General features: G+C 34.6%; 2 protein-coding genes across 3 annotated transcripts; both read left to right on the top strand.

The window, feature by feature from the left end:
* The first annotated feature begins 1,018 nt into the window (after window positions 1-1,018).
* LOC147411176 (putative beta-1,3-galactosyltransferase 14) lies at window positions 1,019-11,865 on the top strand. Of its 2 annotated transcripts, XM_086445553.1 has the most exons (8): window positions 1,019-1,693; window positions 4,682-4,834; window positions 4,931-5,013; window positions 5,134-5,233; window positions 5,391-5,504; window positions 6,590-6,732; window positions 7,150-7,256; window positions 9,237-11,865. In XM_086445553.1, exons 1-7 carry the CDS (start codon window positions 1,317-1,319, stop codon window positions 7,233-7,235), a joined length of 1,056 nt encoding a protein of 351 aa, XP_086301679.1. In that variant the 5' UTR covers window positions 1,019-1,316; the 3' UTR covers window positions 7,236-7,256; window positions 9,237-11,865. The 2 variants fall into 2 exon arrangements, with proteins under 2 accessions (XP_086301679.1, XP_086301669.1); XM_086445543.1 differs by lacking the exon at window positions 9,237-11,865 and having other exon boundaries at window positions 1,021-1,693; window positions 7,150-7,450.
* Window positions 11,866-12,013: 148 nt separating this feature from the next.
* Window positions 12,014-17,044, top strand: LOC147411175 (transcription factor bHLH30-like). Its single transcript, XM_086445565.1, has 2 exons — window positions 12,014-13,875; window positions 16,339-17,044. The coding sequence occupies exons 1-2, from the start codon at window positions 13,564-13,566 to the stop codon at window positions 16,822-16,824; spliced, it is 798 nt and encodes a 265-aa protein (XP_086301691.1). The 5' UTR covers window positions 12,014-13,563; the 3' UTR covers window positions 16,825-17,044.
* The last annotated feature ends 230 nt before the right edge of the window (window positions 17,045-17,274 follow it).

Below are 17,274 nucleotides of genomic sequence, written 5' to 3'. Positions count from 1 at the left end.
TAGAATGTGAAAACTTTCATTTTCATTAGGATGCCTTCTACTTTAGATCAATTTGACTGACTTATTTATGAACTATTAACCGTATATGATACATTCATCAACACGGCATTCTTAGTGATAATTGTGTTGCTCAAGAGGGTAAGGTAAGTCTGAGTTAACTTCCTTCTTCACACTCTTTGCATAGAATCTGATTATTCTTTTAGTCATCAAATCGTGAGGTTGAAAACCAACCATGTGTTAGACCATAAAACCTCGTGATGAGAAATTCTTTGAATGCAACAAATCTCACTCACTAATGTGGATGGTTTTGGCGTGTATCTTTGTAAAGTTCTAGGTCAAGCTTAGAGTTCTTTAGCAGGCTCAAACAAGATAAAAAAAAAACAAGTAGCTACACAAGTTCAGGGAGTACTGAATTTTATCAAATTCACCTTGTTTTTCAAACTTAGTACACAACTTTTGTATTGGACTATATTTGGAAAGTACAAAAAGCCCATGGAATAATGTTGGAAATCAAACACAGAACTTGATTTTTTTGTAAGAAATAAATAAAAATTCATAATCTCCAATCAAATTAACTTGGCTAAAAGACGTACAAATGCTTCTTGAAGATAGTTGAAGTCTGGATGAGTTTTTTGATACGTTTGAGATGCCTCGTTCAAAAATCAAAAAAATGAACGTGGGGTTATAAATCTCGTCAAAAAAATTGACTTGTCTGTCCGTCTTGTCCATGTCTGATATCGAGATGACTCAGACGATACGTCTCGGTCTCGAATGAGTTTTGAAATTATGACTCCAGCACGACTCTTTCATAATTAATAAGAACAGTGTACGGACGAAAGGATCCAGAATTTCATCATATTGAGCATACGAAATGGTAATTCGCCTTACTTTTAATTTTTGAAGAGGTTGCACACCGAATTTTACTAATAACGCATCAATCCTTTTACAATCAGATCAGTGTGTGATAAGTAAAATTAGCGTGTTAATAGAAGCTCTCTTTTTGAAACGTAGATTCGAAGGCAATAGCTAGCAACAACCCATACGGACAAACCAGAGAAGCGCAATATTATACATCTCTGTATATATCTCGCCATTTCGAGGCGTAGTTGGTGCCAGATTACACCAATCTAAAAAACCCTAATTACTCACTCCAAAGACCAGATTCTCCGAAAACCTTCTCTTTTTTTCAAAATTCAATCAAACTCACCATGAATTCTACCCAAAATTTATCTCTGCTTAAACACCTCAGATTTCCTTAGTCGCCATTTCAACCCCAGAAACCTTACATCATTCCAAAACCCTAGTTTTCTAGGGTTATGAAGGAAACCATAAGAAACATGCCTTCGTCCCCCAAGTTCTTCTATCCTCGCCAATCCTCGCCTTCTTACACTCGAAGATCCTCAATTTTGATCTCGTGTCTTCTCATTGGGATCTCTGGGTTTGTTTTTGGATCAATTTCCATATGGAAATCGAATTCTGGGTATAAATGTAAGAATACTGAAGCTAGATCCGTTTCTGTAGTTTGGGAGAAGGGGGACAGTGTTAGCGATTCGAATAGTATCGGTTCTAATGGAGATCTGAAGAGGTATAGGGTTATGGGGTTTGTGGGAATCCAGACTGGGTTTGGATCAGCTGGTAGGCGTAAATCTTTGAGGAAGACTTGGTTGCCTTCTGATCCTCAAGGGCTTCAACGGTAATTCTTTGGTTAGATAACTTATCTTGCAATTATTATTATTATTTTTGTGTGTGTGTTTCTTCTCTTGGATTTGAGAATGTTAGTATTCTTTTTGTCAATATTTGTTTTTATTTCAAGTATTTGCGTTGAGAAAACAAATTTCAGTCCTTGTGGACTAACTAATTTGTTTACCAGTCTTTCATGTTTTTGTTTAATATCATATGTATGTTGTGTAATGAATTAGTTTAATTATGCGTATGGGATGTATAAGAGAGTTTCTTATATGGGAGTAAGATAGTTGATTGAATATATGAAGCATGGAATCATTACTTGTTAAGGAGTGTACGTGGGTAGGTTTTTAGGAGTGGGGAGTGGGTAGTTCAGAGAAATAGTTGGTGTAGGAGTAGAGAATGGTGTAATGGGTGGTTGGGTAGTTTTATTTTATTTTGTATTTAAATTACTTTGAAACTTAAATGAATATGCAGAGAAAATATTATTAAGAATCCTATGGGATATTGGAGATTCACTGTCCTGAATTGGTGGCTTGTGAGGTCCAATCTCCCACGAATGAGATCATTTTTTGATCTTTTCCTCATTTTTCCTTATTTTTTGGCGATCTGATCTAGTAGGCACTTAACAATCCTTAAGCCATGAGGAAACTGAATTTGAAGTTAAATTGGTAGAGAAATGAATTGGAATTTTGAGTTATCTGTGTTTGTCACTTCATGTAATTACCAAAAGATAGATAATTTCTCTCGGTGGAGTGGAGATTAACGGATTCCAGATGGAGAGTATGGTGTTAATTCATGTTTGCATGATAGTAAGAAACCAAAGAGGTTCTTGACCGATGACTATAAACAAAGATAACTTAGATAGGTATAAAAAAATGTTAAAGGAAGTGGTAGGTGAAGCTAAACATCAAGCATATGATGACGATCTATATAACAGGTTGGGAACTAGAGACAAGAGGGAGTGAGAAAATGTCCCAAAGCTGGCATGAATTAGAGCATCTCCAACCGTTCTCTAAGAGCATCTCCAACCGATAACTCTATTTTAGAGCACGTATAAATCATTTTTCAATGTTAAAGTGCTTTTAGAGCATTTAAATATTAGTTTCAACTCCAACTACCCATCTCTATTCTAATATCTAAAAACGCTATTTCAATAATTTATTTAAAAAAATATCAAATGAGATTTTTTCCCTCCAAAACTTAATTTTCACACACATTCACTGGGTTTCCTCCAAACTCACTCATTTTCCTTCCAAAACTCAATCATTCATCAACTTCCCTTCAAAATTCAATCATTCACCCAATTTGCCTCTCAAATGCATTCCTACCGTCTATTTCTCTCGCTTTTCTTTGCTAAAAGCCAACACACACCATTTCATTCACCATCTTACTCTTACCCAAATTTATTTGTATTTTCTTATTGTCTTTTTAAACAATGAGTTTGAGAGCAAGTTCATCCCACCTACAATTTTCAGATTTCAACATCCGCTTATTATGTAGGAGTAATGATAGTTTGAATTTTAGGAGGACAAAACGATTTTACTTCGTATAATGCCTCCAACAATTCCCTCATAACTTACTATCTCGAATTGAACGACCTATACATAAAGGCTTGGTTCCTGGATATATAGTGATCAACCGTGGGAAGGAAGTAGGTTAAGTTCGACTTTGAAATGTCTACTTTTTGTCTATTTTGCAGGTGATGTCGAATGCTTCAAAGTCTATTCTTTCGTATTATCACTGCAATGAAATGTCATGTCAACTTCTTTGTGTTTGTATATTAAGACTGTCTACTTTGCAAAAAGTAACGGTGTGCGCATGGGTTGCACGTATTTCTTAAATTGTATGAATATACAATAAAATATATCATTTTTTTAAATATACGTTAAAATATTTAATATTAGTCTCATTTTAAAAGTATCAATGACATCTTTTCAATGATTCCTATTTTATAAAATTGGATTTGTAGATTGGAAGTTATATTAATGTTATAAACATACGGTTGAAAAGTATAAAGGACGTAACCGATAACAAATTTAAGTGTAATATATGAGGAAGGGAAAAATAAGAATTATACGAAAAGGAATAGTGTTGGAGATAGTTTAGAGACTTAATCATGGGTCTTCAAACTTGGAGACTTAAAATAGGGGTTGTGAAATAGAAACCCCTTTTAGAGCACAATTTCCATCTAATAGGTTTCTATGTTACTGATTTAGATCACGGTTGGAGATATGCCAACATTTAGAACACAGTAGTTACTTTTTGAGAAGTAAACAATCCAAGTCTACGAACCTCATCACTCTTCTTGACGAATAAGTTGTCATGACCTTTCACTGCATCGACAATATGGAGGAATAAATTTTAACGCATTCGAAATCGTCTGCAAAATAGACTTACCCAATGGGTGGAGTTCTTCGAAAAGTGGTTATCTCATAGTTGAGATGACATCCTTTCCTCCCATGGTTGATCATTATATGTTTAGGGAACCAAGCCTTTGCATTTCGGTTGGTTGTCCTCTTTGAGATAGTGAGTTTTTAGGGCATTGTTGGAGGCATATAAATGAAGTAACATTGTCTCTTACTCCTCCCATGTTGATATTTCTCTTACATAATAAGAGGATGGTGGTAGAGGAATATGTTCATTGTTGAAATATAAGGAAGGTAGGTGAGATTGAACTACTTTGAAACTCATTCTCTCAATAGCATGGATAAAATTCAAACAAATTTGGGTAAGAGTAAAATGATGTAGTAGGATGGTGGTGTGTTGATTTTTATTAAAGAAAAACTGAATTTCAGCACGTGACACAAGCAGCTGAGAGGACTGTTGGACTTCAATAATTTTATTTTGAAATCTGTGATCATTGCTAATTCTGAAATAACAGATCACGTCTGGAATACGTCTAAGAATGATTTTCTGTTTTTTGGATCTATCAGACATGAAATGTGTTATGTGCAGAACAATTGTCACTCTTTTGAAATGTGCACATGGCCTGCAGTTTGGAAGAATCAACTGGTTTGGCTTTCAGATTTGTGATTGGGAGAACCAGCGATAGATCAAAGATGTCAGAGCTCAGAAAAGAGGTAGCAGAATATGATGATTTCATGCTCTTAGACATTGAGGAGCAGTACAGCAAACTCCCATACAAAACGTTAGTGTCACTGTCAGTAATAGTTTGTATAAAATATGTTCTGCTTGCTTAGTTTGCTAGTACGGCAGTACATCATCTGGTCTTTCTTTTTTACAGGTTAGCTTTCTTCAAAGCTGCCTATGGACTTTTTGATTCTGAATTCTATGTTAAAGCTGACGATGACATCTATTTAAGGCCAGGTGACTTGTTTGAGGAAGTACTGTGATATGCTTATCTCAGTATACTGATAGCCTCATCATTTTTTGGAATTCTTTCCTACACATATGACTCAACTCCAGATTTTTTTTCTTCTATTTCAGACCGCCTTTCACTACTCTTAGCAAAGGAGCGTTCCAACCCTCAAACTTATCTTGGGTGCATGAAAAAGGGTCCAGTTTTTACTGACCCAAAGCTTAAATGGTTAGAGCTATATATGCTTTTTTCCCCTAAGAAATAAGAGAGTACAACTTGTTTGACTTTCACATAACTGCGTCTGATTTCTTCTTTCAGAAAGCCAGTGACTATCATTTGTTATATATTAATAAATGAACTGACCTAATCATTTGCATTGGTGCAGGTATGAGCCTCTTTCGAATTTGCTTGGGGCAGAGTACTTTCTCCATGCTTATGGTCCTATATATGCTCTTTCTGCGGAGGCTGTCACAAGCTTGGTCGCTTTAAGAAATAACAGGCAAGTTGCATTTTTTCACCACTATACATTCACAGGCACTTCATTAAAAAATTGGTGCATGTATAGAATGATGATGTTCTTAAAGTTATATTTTATTTCATAAATTTCTTATAAAAAATAAGATATTTTTATCGCACATATTTGTCAAGACCAATTTACGTATTTATGTGGACGAATTCCATTGTAAAAAAAACTCTAATGCATCCTGGTGCAATTAATTTGATGTTTGGTTATCCTCTGTTAAATCATGTCAAAATTCCACGGTGGTTTTACAAATGTTTTAAAGCATTTAGTCCAGATTTTATCAGTCCTATACCAATGCTTATACACTCACAGGCACTCCATCAAATAATTGTTGCATGTATAGATTGATGATGATCTTAAAGTTATATTTTATTCCATGTATTTCTTATAAAAAGTACATATTTATAAAAAAACAATTTACATATCTTATGGATGAATTCCATTGTAAAGAACTTTTAAGCATCCTGGTGCAATTAATTTGATGTTTGGTTATCTTCTGTTAAATCATGTTATAATTCTACTTTGGTTATTACTTATTACATATATTTTAAAGCATTTTAAGTATTTTAGTCCAGATTTTATCAGTCCTATATCAATGGTTGTACAAGTCAGGTAATTGTTATTATGTACGAATGTCCAGGTTTACTTCTATACAACCTTGCATAAATTAAATGCAGAGACTTAGATTGGATGTAGCCCTCAGGATGTAGGCTGTAAACTTTGCATCTTTCTTAGCCAGATTTCTCTCTTACTAACATGATTATATGAACCAATGTGACATTTTGTGGTTTGCCTGACTAGAGGGCTCTTGGTCAGCGGTGAGCCTTAATTTTTTGGCCATTGATCCCGTGTTTCCACTAGTATAGTTCATGTTTTCTTGTTCAACTACAAAGTATTAATTGGGTGAATCGTGGCTTATTTTTTTAGTCTTTATGTGTCAACTGACTCAGCTTCTTTTAAGTTTGACAAATATGATTTTAGTTCAAATGCATGGGTCATAGGTGATATGTCGCCATCTTTTCTATCTGTATAATAGAATTTTTATCTTGCTCAAATTGCAGTTTCCGGATGTTCAGTAATGAGGATGTCACGATCGGTGCGTGGATGCTTGCAATGAATGTTAATCATGAGAACAATAAAGCCTTATGTGAACCAAACTGTTCTCCATCATCCATTGCCGTGTGGGATATTCCAAAGTGTTCAGGTTAGTGTTTTCAAATCTCGAGTTTAGTTTTTGTTTTTTATTTAATCAACTTGCTTCATCTTTCTTAGATAAAAATGCCAAATGCTTCAGTTTATTATTCCATAACCACGTTTAATATAAAAATGAAGAGAACCCTTGTTGAATGTTTACACATGAATGACTACTTAAGGATGTCATAAATTGTAAAAATAACAAAATGAAAAAAAATAAATCATAAAGTAATTATAACCATCGAAAAATAAATTAATCAAGTTATAATGCTTGGATGAACAAAATTGTAGAGTAACCCCAAATTTTTTGGATTAGCAGATAAGATGCGCCAGGACTCATTCTCACTTTAGATTTTACAGTCAGAAAGTCCAATTACCCATTGAGATGGACACTTGACAATGGGCACACATTGCTTTCTTGATACAGGACTCTGCAACCCAGAACAGAAGTTATTGGAACTTCATCAAAAGGAGATCTGCTCAAGCAATTCTACTTTGATTTCTGAAAAATAACATTATTTTCCAAACGAAGAGGTATATACCCCCCTAAATTACTTGCTTAACCCTTTCTTTGCTTTTGTCTCCACGACTCTGCATTCAAATCTTGTCCAATCGTTGCTGCTGCTGTGTATGTGTCTGTGTGCCATTTATATGTTTCTTTTCTTTCATTTATTTGTGACCTTTAATAGCTTTTGGCTGAGATTAATTAAGCAAGGGTGTTTTTTTAATTTTTCTGGCTCAATGAAATACCTTTTTGGATGAAGAAGGTTTCAGCTTGCTAAGTCGGTGAAGTTTTTGCAAGTTTTAAGATAATCAACCTCAGGCACCAGTTAACCCTGCTTATCTTTCAGATTTACATTTTAGGTTATACAATGCTTGGGTAATACAAAATGTTGAAGTTACCATAATAACCAAAGGTTTATTACAAAAATATGGAGTGAATAAAATGAAAGCTCAAGATTTAGGTTTGGAGGTGGCGTTGATTTTACGCCGATGCGAGCCTCCATTATTAGGACTGAAACATTGCATTAAAATATATTATAGTTTTCAAATTAGTGTTTTGTGTCAATTGTTTATGTGCCCAATAAAATCAGTTGGTAATTATTTCAAAATATTTTTTAAAAGTGTAGGGGTAGAGCTAGGATTTTGTCTATATGGGGACAACTAAAACCATTACGAGCTTAAAAGAAAATAAAAAATTGTGGGGGCAATAACAGTGGATTTTCTTTTCAGCGTTGTTATCTGTTACAGTAGCATATAAATCATTTTAGTTTTTTAAATTTTTTTTTGGGGGCAAGTGCCCCTATTGCCACCACTGTAAATCCACCCCTGTAAAAGTTGAAAGGTTGGACAGTAATAGGATACTCCTCGGAGATTTTGAGGAAAATATTGTAGGTTGATAAGTTAGTTCGGCCGCCTTATAAAAAATATATAATATATTTGTATTCAAGGATGGGTAACTTGTCAAGACTCGGGTATATTCTATTACAATGAAGAAGTCTACAAGGAGAGATGCGCATCCCATCAGTCTTTTTTTTTTCGATCCCTATAGACAGTGGATCGGACCTGTATCTGGGCTTTGCTCATCCATAGACGAAGGTCTTGTCGAAGGACTAATCCTGGGGCACATGCAATGCCCGCCACATCACATGCACTAGGTAAGTGAGGTTGCGCCCCTCGTGGGCGGCCCCATCATACTATCATTCTTCATGCATATGTGCAACACTGCATGAGATGTGCTCCTACAAAGAGTAAGACCCATCAAGTCAAAGATTAATTGTATATTTTTACCTCTATACTTCTATTACGCAAGTATAACTTGCTGATAGACTTCTTCATTGTAATATAATATCCCCCAAGTCTTCACATCACACCATAAACGGGTCACTTCTCGACTATTCCTTCTCATTTCTGAATTATATTATTTGCTTCACAGTGACTGTTATTTTATTTTATTTTTTTAAATGTTTGTTTGTAATGTTTTATCAATTTTTTTTTTCCTAATATAATATAAACCAAAAAGCAAAGAAGAAGATGATTTGATGCATTGCCATTTTTAGTTGTGCACACATATGCAACAATGACACCTGACCTAACGTAAATGTGATTGCACCAACAATTATTGGTTATTACCTCTATTATAGTATATATAATTGGTAGGTGGCATGAGCAAACCAGGGCTTAAAAGGGGACTTGCTTGGGCCGGATATGAGTGTCCTTATCCATATCCGAATTTTTATCTAGATCTAAGTCCGAATTAGATCATAGTAGGTAAGATCATATCCGAATCATTTTATTTTTAATAAAATTATATTTGGATTTGTCACGTCGGATAATGTTAAACCATTTAAGATTATTTCAAATAAAATTACTTAAATGTGACTTAAATTTAAAATCTCTACATTTTAAAGATAGCATTGACCATTACACCTAATCGTTGTTTGTTGATGAAAGATGACTTAAAAAATATAATAATACAATTTGCAAACTAATATATCATTTGGATTTTGATAGATATAGGGAAGAAATCATATTCGACCCGGATCTGACTTGGGTCAAGCAACATCAACCCATATCCAAATCATATTTTAATTCGGATATACTTGATGAAATCAAATCTGTCAAAATTTGGATTTGGATCACTTGAATTTCGGATAAAAATCTATATTATTCTAAGCCCTAGTGGAAATGTTCTAGTATTACAAAACTTAGAATTCGAGTAAAATTAAATTTTTTTGAGTGTATTTTTGTAATTAAAATATTAATTAGGGCGGTTTTGAATTTGCATTAGAATGTGTCTCATTATAACATTAAAGTTTTAAAAAATATATTTTTGCAATTTAGATATTCAACTAATTAACTAATGTGTTTTTAGGGTAATTTTATTTTTAGGAAAATGCTGAAGTACAGTTAAAATTGACATCAATTCTTACATTGCTGATGTGAATTTATGTATGGAATCATCGATACTTTTCACCCTTTTCACCGAGATACGAGTGAAATGCATCTATGGCTATGTGTGCAGCTCTACGTTAGCAATGTGAGAGTCGATGTCAATTATAATGTTTATCCAGCACGACTCTTTTGTTTAACCTATTAGGTGTCATCTTCAATCCATCTCTTTAACATCATGCCCGAAACTTGAATTTTTTTTTTAAGCCAAAAAATTATCTGTTTTAACTTGCCCAAACATCCTATCTTGTTCTTGAGTTTTGAAGATTGAAGATTGGAGATATAATATTGTGGTCGAAGATGAGAATAAAAGCTTTTACTCTTTGAGGTAAAAATAAAGGATTTTTGAATAATAGGGTATTTAGGTCATTTTCCATTTAATCTACCAGAGAAGAACGAGGTTGAGAAGGGTATTTCTTTAGTTTGAGAACACACAAGACACCTTACATTTCATCAAAACCCAGTGGTGATTGTATAAATGGTTCATCTTTTTCTCTGTACTGTAGGTCAATGGGCTAGGATTTGTCCCAGCCCATTTTGGACAGGGTTGGGGTAGTGTTACTAGGCATGTTTGGTCATCGGTCTCGGCTGGGTTGGGTTAGACTTGGAGTTTGGTCCGTCAAGCTGAACAGCTTGATAGTTTACACAATTTTATTGGATCTGGACCATCCATTAGATGGGCTGGTTTTGGATTATAATGTCGAGGTCCGATTGGTATCGGAACGTTTACTGACCTGCCTGGCCCATTGATTGCCCCTGTACCAAGGGTGGGGGAATGAAACCTTACTAGTTAAAAATGTATAATGCTGAAGTGACCTCAAGATTGTATTTCATATATCACATCGCGACGCGAAAGTGTATAGGAAGCATAGATGTTTTTCATCGAGATACAAGTCAAAAAGCATTTATGGCCCATACACACTTTCTTGTCAGGATGTGTGATATGAGGTACAATCTTGAGGCCACTCCAGCACGATTCGTTAAAAATTTCTAAAGGTGCAAACCTCCACTAAACATATAGGTTAGTAGATAATTTCTCATTCTCAACATTAATTTAGGTGTCATTGGTGCATGAGTCACACAATGGTGCAAACAAACAACATGGTCTTGTGGTGGACAAGGTAGGTAGGTGATGTAAGAACAAACTTAGACAACTCTTGGGGTTATTTAAAAACTCAAAATCTTATCTTTCATAAGTTGAATCTAGACAAACCTTATTATAAAACTGAATCAAGGAAAAGTGATGTATCAACATACCTACTTAAACCATCTCTTTGGGTTCATTAAAAAACTCATCTAATATTTAACTTTTAAGTTGAATTTAGACAGACCCTAATATAAAACCCTATCTTTCCATCAAAGTTGTGGACAGTAGGGACCACTTGATATGTAGATGATGACAAGGCAGGACCTCCAAAGCCATTAGAAAGAGAGTTTTTATTTTATTTTATTTATTTTTAAATTGTTGGGGGCAAACCAAGCTTTTGGTATCATCCTTATTACCCAATGACCCTAGAATCTTCAATGTCAATGGGAAAGTTAGGGAAGCGCTGATTGGACCTTTAAAGGTGATAAGTGGTGGCTCTTCACACCTCCTATGTTTGTCCTTGAACTAACTGAGAGGACATTTTTAAAAATTATTTAGCAAAGCACCAAGAGAAGTTAGTCACAAACACCAACTCAATTATAATAGTTAGATTTTAGTGAAGGGGATTTGTTATTGTGTGTTTGAAATTGGGTGGTTGTCTAATTTATCTTACTGTACAATATAAAACTTTCATAAGGTTGGGGCGTGCAACTCTACGAATTAGTCCATATTCCAATAAGGATGTCAAGATGCTTTGTGTCATAAAAAAAAGTGAGATTTCACATCCTTGTGTAAGGAGAACTTGATCTTCACCCTATTTGGAAATTAACCTTTGGGATCAAACCCAAAATCTGAGTCATTTGGATTTGATAGTGTATGATATGGATGAAAGATTTGAGAGTAGATAAAAAGCAGGGGTTGTGCTCGAGTCTAAAAGCATCTATGGTTCCTACGTACTTTCACGTCATGATGTGTGATATGAGGTACAATCTTGAGGTTTCTTCAACATTACTCAAAATTCATATCTAATAAAATTCCAAATTTCCTCTCAGCTTTCTCAATACTCTTCTCTAAAAATAAGGCTTTACCTCTTTTTGTTTATTTTATTTTTTTAAATCATTTTTCATCTTGGCTATTCTACATTCTTCTCTCATATCCTTTCTCGGCACAATTTTCTCTTCAAGATTTTCATCTTCTTCTCCAATGATTGTTCAATATTTTAGGTCTGGGATCAATTAGTTGCACACCACCCACTACCAATTGCACTCCAACACTAATTTTTTTTTTCCTTTGCACTACATTTGGATGATTGCACTCAAAATAAAATACAAAAAAATTGCACTGATTTGTTTTCATATTTGTTTTTATCTTTTTTTAGGATGAGGGTATTTTTTTTTTTTCCGTTCTTCTTTAACCATACTCAAATAAATTATTATTGGTTCAATAATTTTGGTAAGAAATATTTGATCGTATAGTAAGCATGTTTACAATTTACACAAGCAAATAAGACAATCACGAGAAGGTGAATAATCCTACATATTAATGTTATCAATAATGAAATGCAATTAATAGGTTAAAATAAAGATTATAAAAAAGAGGTTATTTTTCAAGGTTGATGTCCAACCAGTTACTAGTGGTGTGCAACTAATTGGTCCCTTTTAGGTTTTGATTCTTTTAACGGTCTTTCGAACTTAAAGAAGATAGCATCCATGATCGTAATGGATAGACATAAACCCTATTACGATAGTGGGAAGGGCCAAAACTCACTAAAACCCTATATTATTTCAAGCAATAAAATCACAACATTTACTTGTGAAGAAATATTTTTAAGCTTACTATAAACAACCATTTTACTCCTAATAATCCCAATAGAATAAAAAAAGACATTTTAGAGTCGTGCTAGGGTGACACGGGATTTATTCTGATTCTCACAAGTCTAACATGGAGGTGTGCACATAGCCGTGGATGTGTTTTCTCGCAATATGAGTAAAAACCATCTACGGCTATGTGCATAATTCCACGTCAGAATTGCAGTAAATCCTATGTCACCCTAGTATTAGTGATTTAATTATATATAGTACTAATTACCAAACTAGTAATTATATAAGGATTTAGATCCGTTGACTCTTTAAAAAACTGAAATCCCAACCGTTGTAATATAAAATCCAACGATCAGGATTTTTGGTAGAGACGCAATAATATATCGTCGAGTGCGTTTTTTACCCAGACCGTTGAATTTCGTATTTTAACGGCCAAGATTTCTCCTTTTTTTTTAATGAGTCAACAGAGCCTAACCCATTATATATTAACCAGGCATTAGTGCTTCCCCTCAGAAGCTTGTGTCGGTCGTTGCTTTTCTTTCCACTCTTTCTCATCTCGTTGTTCTATAGTTTCTAGGGTTTCCCATATTCAATATTCATCGATTGTGCAAATTGGGTTTCAGAGATTCACAATTTCCGCAGCTGGGTTTTCGAAATCTCGTTATTTGAACCAAACATTGACCTCAAAATGCTTCAATTCAAGACAATAAAGAAAAAAATGTGGATGTTTTCTTGTTAATTTAGCTCCAAGTCAGCTTGTTTTTCTTGCGTAATGGAAGGTACGAGACGAAGCAGAACAACGAGTCAGATTGGAGGAGAAGACGAGAAACTACATTGTCGAAGATTGTCGTTTTGGTCGGCTCAAACCAATCGTCCACCTGGTTTTGATCCTCGTTTACGCTTCTTCGGTTGTGGTTCCTAGATTACAGTTTGTTTGTTTGTTAGTTTATTTTACTTGTCTGTTTGTTTTTATTTTGGAACTATGGGTTCGTTTTCTTGGAATTCTGGGGTTGTTTATGGAACCCCTTTGCAGCAAAAGTTGGATGGGTTGACTCAAAATCCTGGTTTTCGGCCAATGGGTCGAGGCGGGTCATCTTCGTCTTCATCTTCATTGATTTTGGATAGTGAGAAGGGAGAGCTTGTGAGAGCTCCTGAAAGATTGGGGAAGAAGGAGGTATCAGAAGCTAAGGCCTTGGCTGCTTTGAAGAGCCATAGTGAGGCCGAGAGAAGGCGGAGAGAGAGAATTAATGCTCATCTTAATACGCTTCGCAGCCTTGTATCCTGCACTGACAAGGTATGTTTTGGTTAAGTAATTTTTGTTGGAATTTAGTTTAGTTGCACCTCATGTGGTATCATATTTGTCTAATTTGTAACTTTAAAAAATATATATATATATATATATATATATATATATTAAGTTAGTTTTGATCCTAGTATCTCATCAAGCTGGTAACTTACTAATTTTTAAGTTTCTAGCAATTTATCAATTAAACTTGTTGATTGATTGGTAATAGTTTTAAGAACCAAATGGCGCTTTTCGGGGAGCTGGAATTCCCCTCAATTTATCTTCCTAAGTTTAAGTCTATGCTTGTAAATGAAATGTGTTTTCTGAAATGAGGTTTGATAATGTTTATAAAGTAGAATTAAATTTCAGAATGTCGAAGAAAACCCATGGATCCTATGAGATTAACCACTTTTCACTTTTCTTTATTCTTGTTTAGTCTATTAGAAATTTTATTTTAGATGAGTAAACATGAATTGTTTAGAGTGAATTTTTGGTCATAATTTTGCAGTTTGTGTCAAGTTCTGATTGTTAGTGCTTTTGGGCATCCCTGAAATGCTTAGGGAATTTCTTCGGTATGAATTCATCTCAATCTTATTCGAAAATTAAAACCATAATGACGTTGACATCTACTTCCCATAATTACAGATCGTTCTCTGCAGACCCTCTTATACTAATATCTGGATATGAAACCCTGGTGAATATCTCGTTTAAAGATTGTTTATTTTGTCTCTCTCATATAGCTCTGCAGAGAACAGAGAGGCAGAGAGATGTGTTGGGCTGGTTTGTGTTTTCAGGACCATTAGTTTGAATTGTAGAGGACAATTTCTTTAAAGAACCAATCGTTTGTGAAATCTATCACCGTTGGAGTCGAAAGGTACACAGAGAAGATAGATGCAAATAGACATGTTGGTTGGTGTGTGTTTTCAGGACAATTAGTTTGAATTGTAGATGGAGACTTCATCAAAGAGCCATCTGTTGGTGAAATCCACCATTGTTGGCTCTGATTAGTCATAAACCCAATTTATCGACGTGTTCATATAGTTCTTTTAAAAATGTTATGAGAGAGAATTTTAATGCATATCTGTTCAGGTTTATTTAAATAAGCTGATAGATCCTACAGACAATATATAAGAACTAAAAGCACAACATAGTGTGCCAGCATGTGTCCAACATGTATCAGAAAGAGAAAAGTCTTGGAAAAAGAAGTGGCCTGGATACATGGCTTACATACATATACTAGTAGGCTTGTAACCCTCGATTTTCTGATAGTTCTTATTGGTGAATTGAATTGGTCTATGGATATGCCAGATTTTATTTAACATATTCTATTAGTTGAAATATTACTGTAAGTGGATGGTAGTTGTACTGCATACTGTGATATGAGAACTACTTTCAAATCACGATACAAATGTGACAAATACTGAAGAGGATTAAAAATTAACACCTTTCATGATGTTAAACTACCAATGTTTTCATCAATTTATAACATTTGCATTATATTCACCTATAAAAAAATATTCATTTTCTTTGATTATCTAGAATACCTCACATTTTCTTCCCGAGTCCCTAGATAATTTCCAAGATTCAATGTTTAACAAATGGTTTCTGGGAGGCAGGATTTATCTTCTACAATTGTACATTACCTAATCATTCTCTTCTTCTTATTTTTTTTTCTAAAGAAAATAAATTAATAGGTTCATTGGTTTTCTTGATTTAACTGTGATCCTCACTTTCTGAGTTATCTCCATATTCTGCCAGATTTTCAAGAGTTAATTGACTGAACAAAATATCTTACTCAATACAGTTGGAGAACATTTAGTGGTAGTGTAGATTAAGCGTTGTTTTTTTATTTTTTATCCTGATCATGTTTCGTTGCCATCTCTCTCTCTCTCTCTCTCACACACACACACACACACACACATGCGCGCGTGCACAATATCATATTTATAAATAGAAGATCCATGCAGGATATGGTTCAGACATACACAAATATTTTAAATTGTAAAACAATGTTCCTCTCAAAGATTTGGGCTTGGCTAAACAGATCCTATCCCTCCATTCCACTTTGTCCCTAGCCCTGTCTTTTGTTACTGAAAGTGTGTTCATTTAGAACTTTCAACTTCGATATTTCTTCCAATTGGGACTGTAATTGGCTTTCATTGAACATGCCCCAGCCATCTCAGTCAACATTATCTTAGATTATTGCCTTTTGCAAGAACATGCCTAAATCATTTTATATTTAGATGATTAATTTTGGAAAACATAATCTTATTCTATGGAATTGAAATAATAAGGTTTTGGGTTTGAACTAGTAGAGTGACACTTGGGCCCATTACCCAACTGTGGGCTACACTTTTGGGCTTACTACCAGCTGAAAATTGCACTGTTCGAGAGCAATCCTAATATTTCTATTTCTGCAATTTTTTTTTTCTCCGCTGATAGACCAGCTTAATTATGAATTATAATGTGCAGATGGACAAAGCGTCAGTGCTTGCAGTAGTGATTGATCACGTGAAGGAGCTGAAGAGGACTGCAACAGAAGCCTCTAAAGGTTTTGTGATCCCAATGGATGTCAACGAAGTTATAGTTGAACCCCACGAGGATGAAGTTGAAGGAGGATCATTTTATATTAAGGCTTCTCTTTGCTGTGAAGATCGACCCGAGATTTTACCCAATCTAAGACAAGCACTTGAGGCCTTAAATCTGAAAACAGTGAGGGCAGAGATCTCAACCCTGGGAGGAAGGATGAAGAATGTTTTTGTTATGACAGGTTGCAAAGAAGAGAATGTTGATGATGCTGAGGTACGACACCTACTTACGAGTTCTGTTTGCGAGGCACTGAGGTCCGTTTTGGATAATATTTCTGACCCACCAGAGAACGAGTTCTCACCGAGAACTTCACTTCCAAACAAGAGGCGAAGGATTTCACTTTTTGATTCTTCGAGCTCATCCTCGTGAAATCATAGATTATGGTCGAAAATCATGATTTATAAAGGTATGTGTGTCATTATTATTCTATATGATACTTTTTTATTATATGTTTATATGTATTTTCATGCTTGGAGTGGTGGTATTGTTGTGGATTGCTACTGTTTAAACTTCTAAGTGTAAACAAAGGCTACATGCCTGCTTGTAAATAATTTAATATGTTGTAATTGCTTTATTGTGATACTCATAATTCACATAAAGAGATGATTTAAATGAGGCAGCTTGGTATGGATGGGGGATGAGACAAGATGACCTAGGGTTCTGTAGTACTCTTGGTTTAGCTCCCTATTTGTATTACCCAACAACTTTACCTGGTTACATTAATCATATAATATGTATTTTTTTTAAGAGAGCTACTGTTGCCAGTCCAACTTTACTAATGCCACATCAATTCTTATATAAATCATCAAAGCAGTGTGT

Source organism: Akebia trifoliata, chromosome 1 (assembly GCF_017979445.1).
Source record: "Akebia trifoliata isolate Shusen 1 chromosome 1, ASM1797944v1, whole genome shotgun sequence".
NCBI lineage: Eukaryota > Viridiplantae > Streptophyta > Magnoliopsida > Ranunculales > Lardizabalaceae > Akebia > Akebia trifoliata.
The sequence above is the reverse complement of the archived record's forward strand: the minus strand, read 5'-3'. Positions and strand labels throughout refer to the sequence as shown.

Excerpts from the sequence above, each read along its gene's own strand:
- LOC147411176 (XM_086445553.1), top strand. The coding sequence starts at position 1,317 with ATGAAGGAAACCATAAGAAACATGCCTTCGTCCCCCAAGTTCTTCTAT. Across the intron at positions 4,835-4,930 it reads AGCAAACTCCCATACAAAAC|GTTAGCTTTCTTCAAAGCTG; the intron begins GTTAGTGTCACT and ends TCTTTTTTACAG. Across the intron at positions 6,733-7,149 it reads GGATATTCCAAAGTGTTCAG|GACTCTGCAACCCAGAACAG; the intron begins GTTAGTGTTTTC and ends TTCTTGATACAG.
- LOC147411175 (XM_086445565.1), top strand. The coding sequence starts at position 13,564 with ATGGGTTCGTTTTCTTGGAATTCTGGGGTTGTTTATGGAACCCCTTTG. Across the intron at positions 13,876-16,338 it reads TTGTATCCTGCACTGACAAG|ATGGACAAAGCGTCAGTGCT; the intron begins GTATGTTTTGGT and ends TATAATGTGCAG.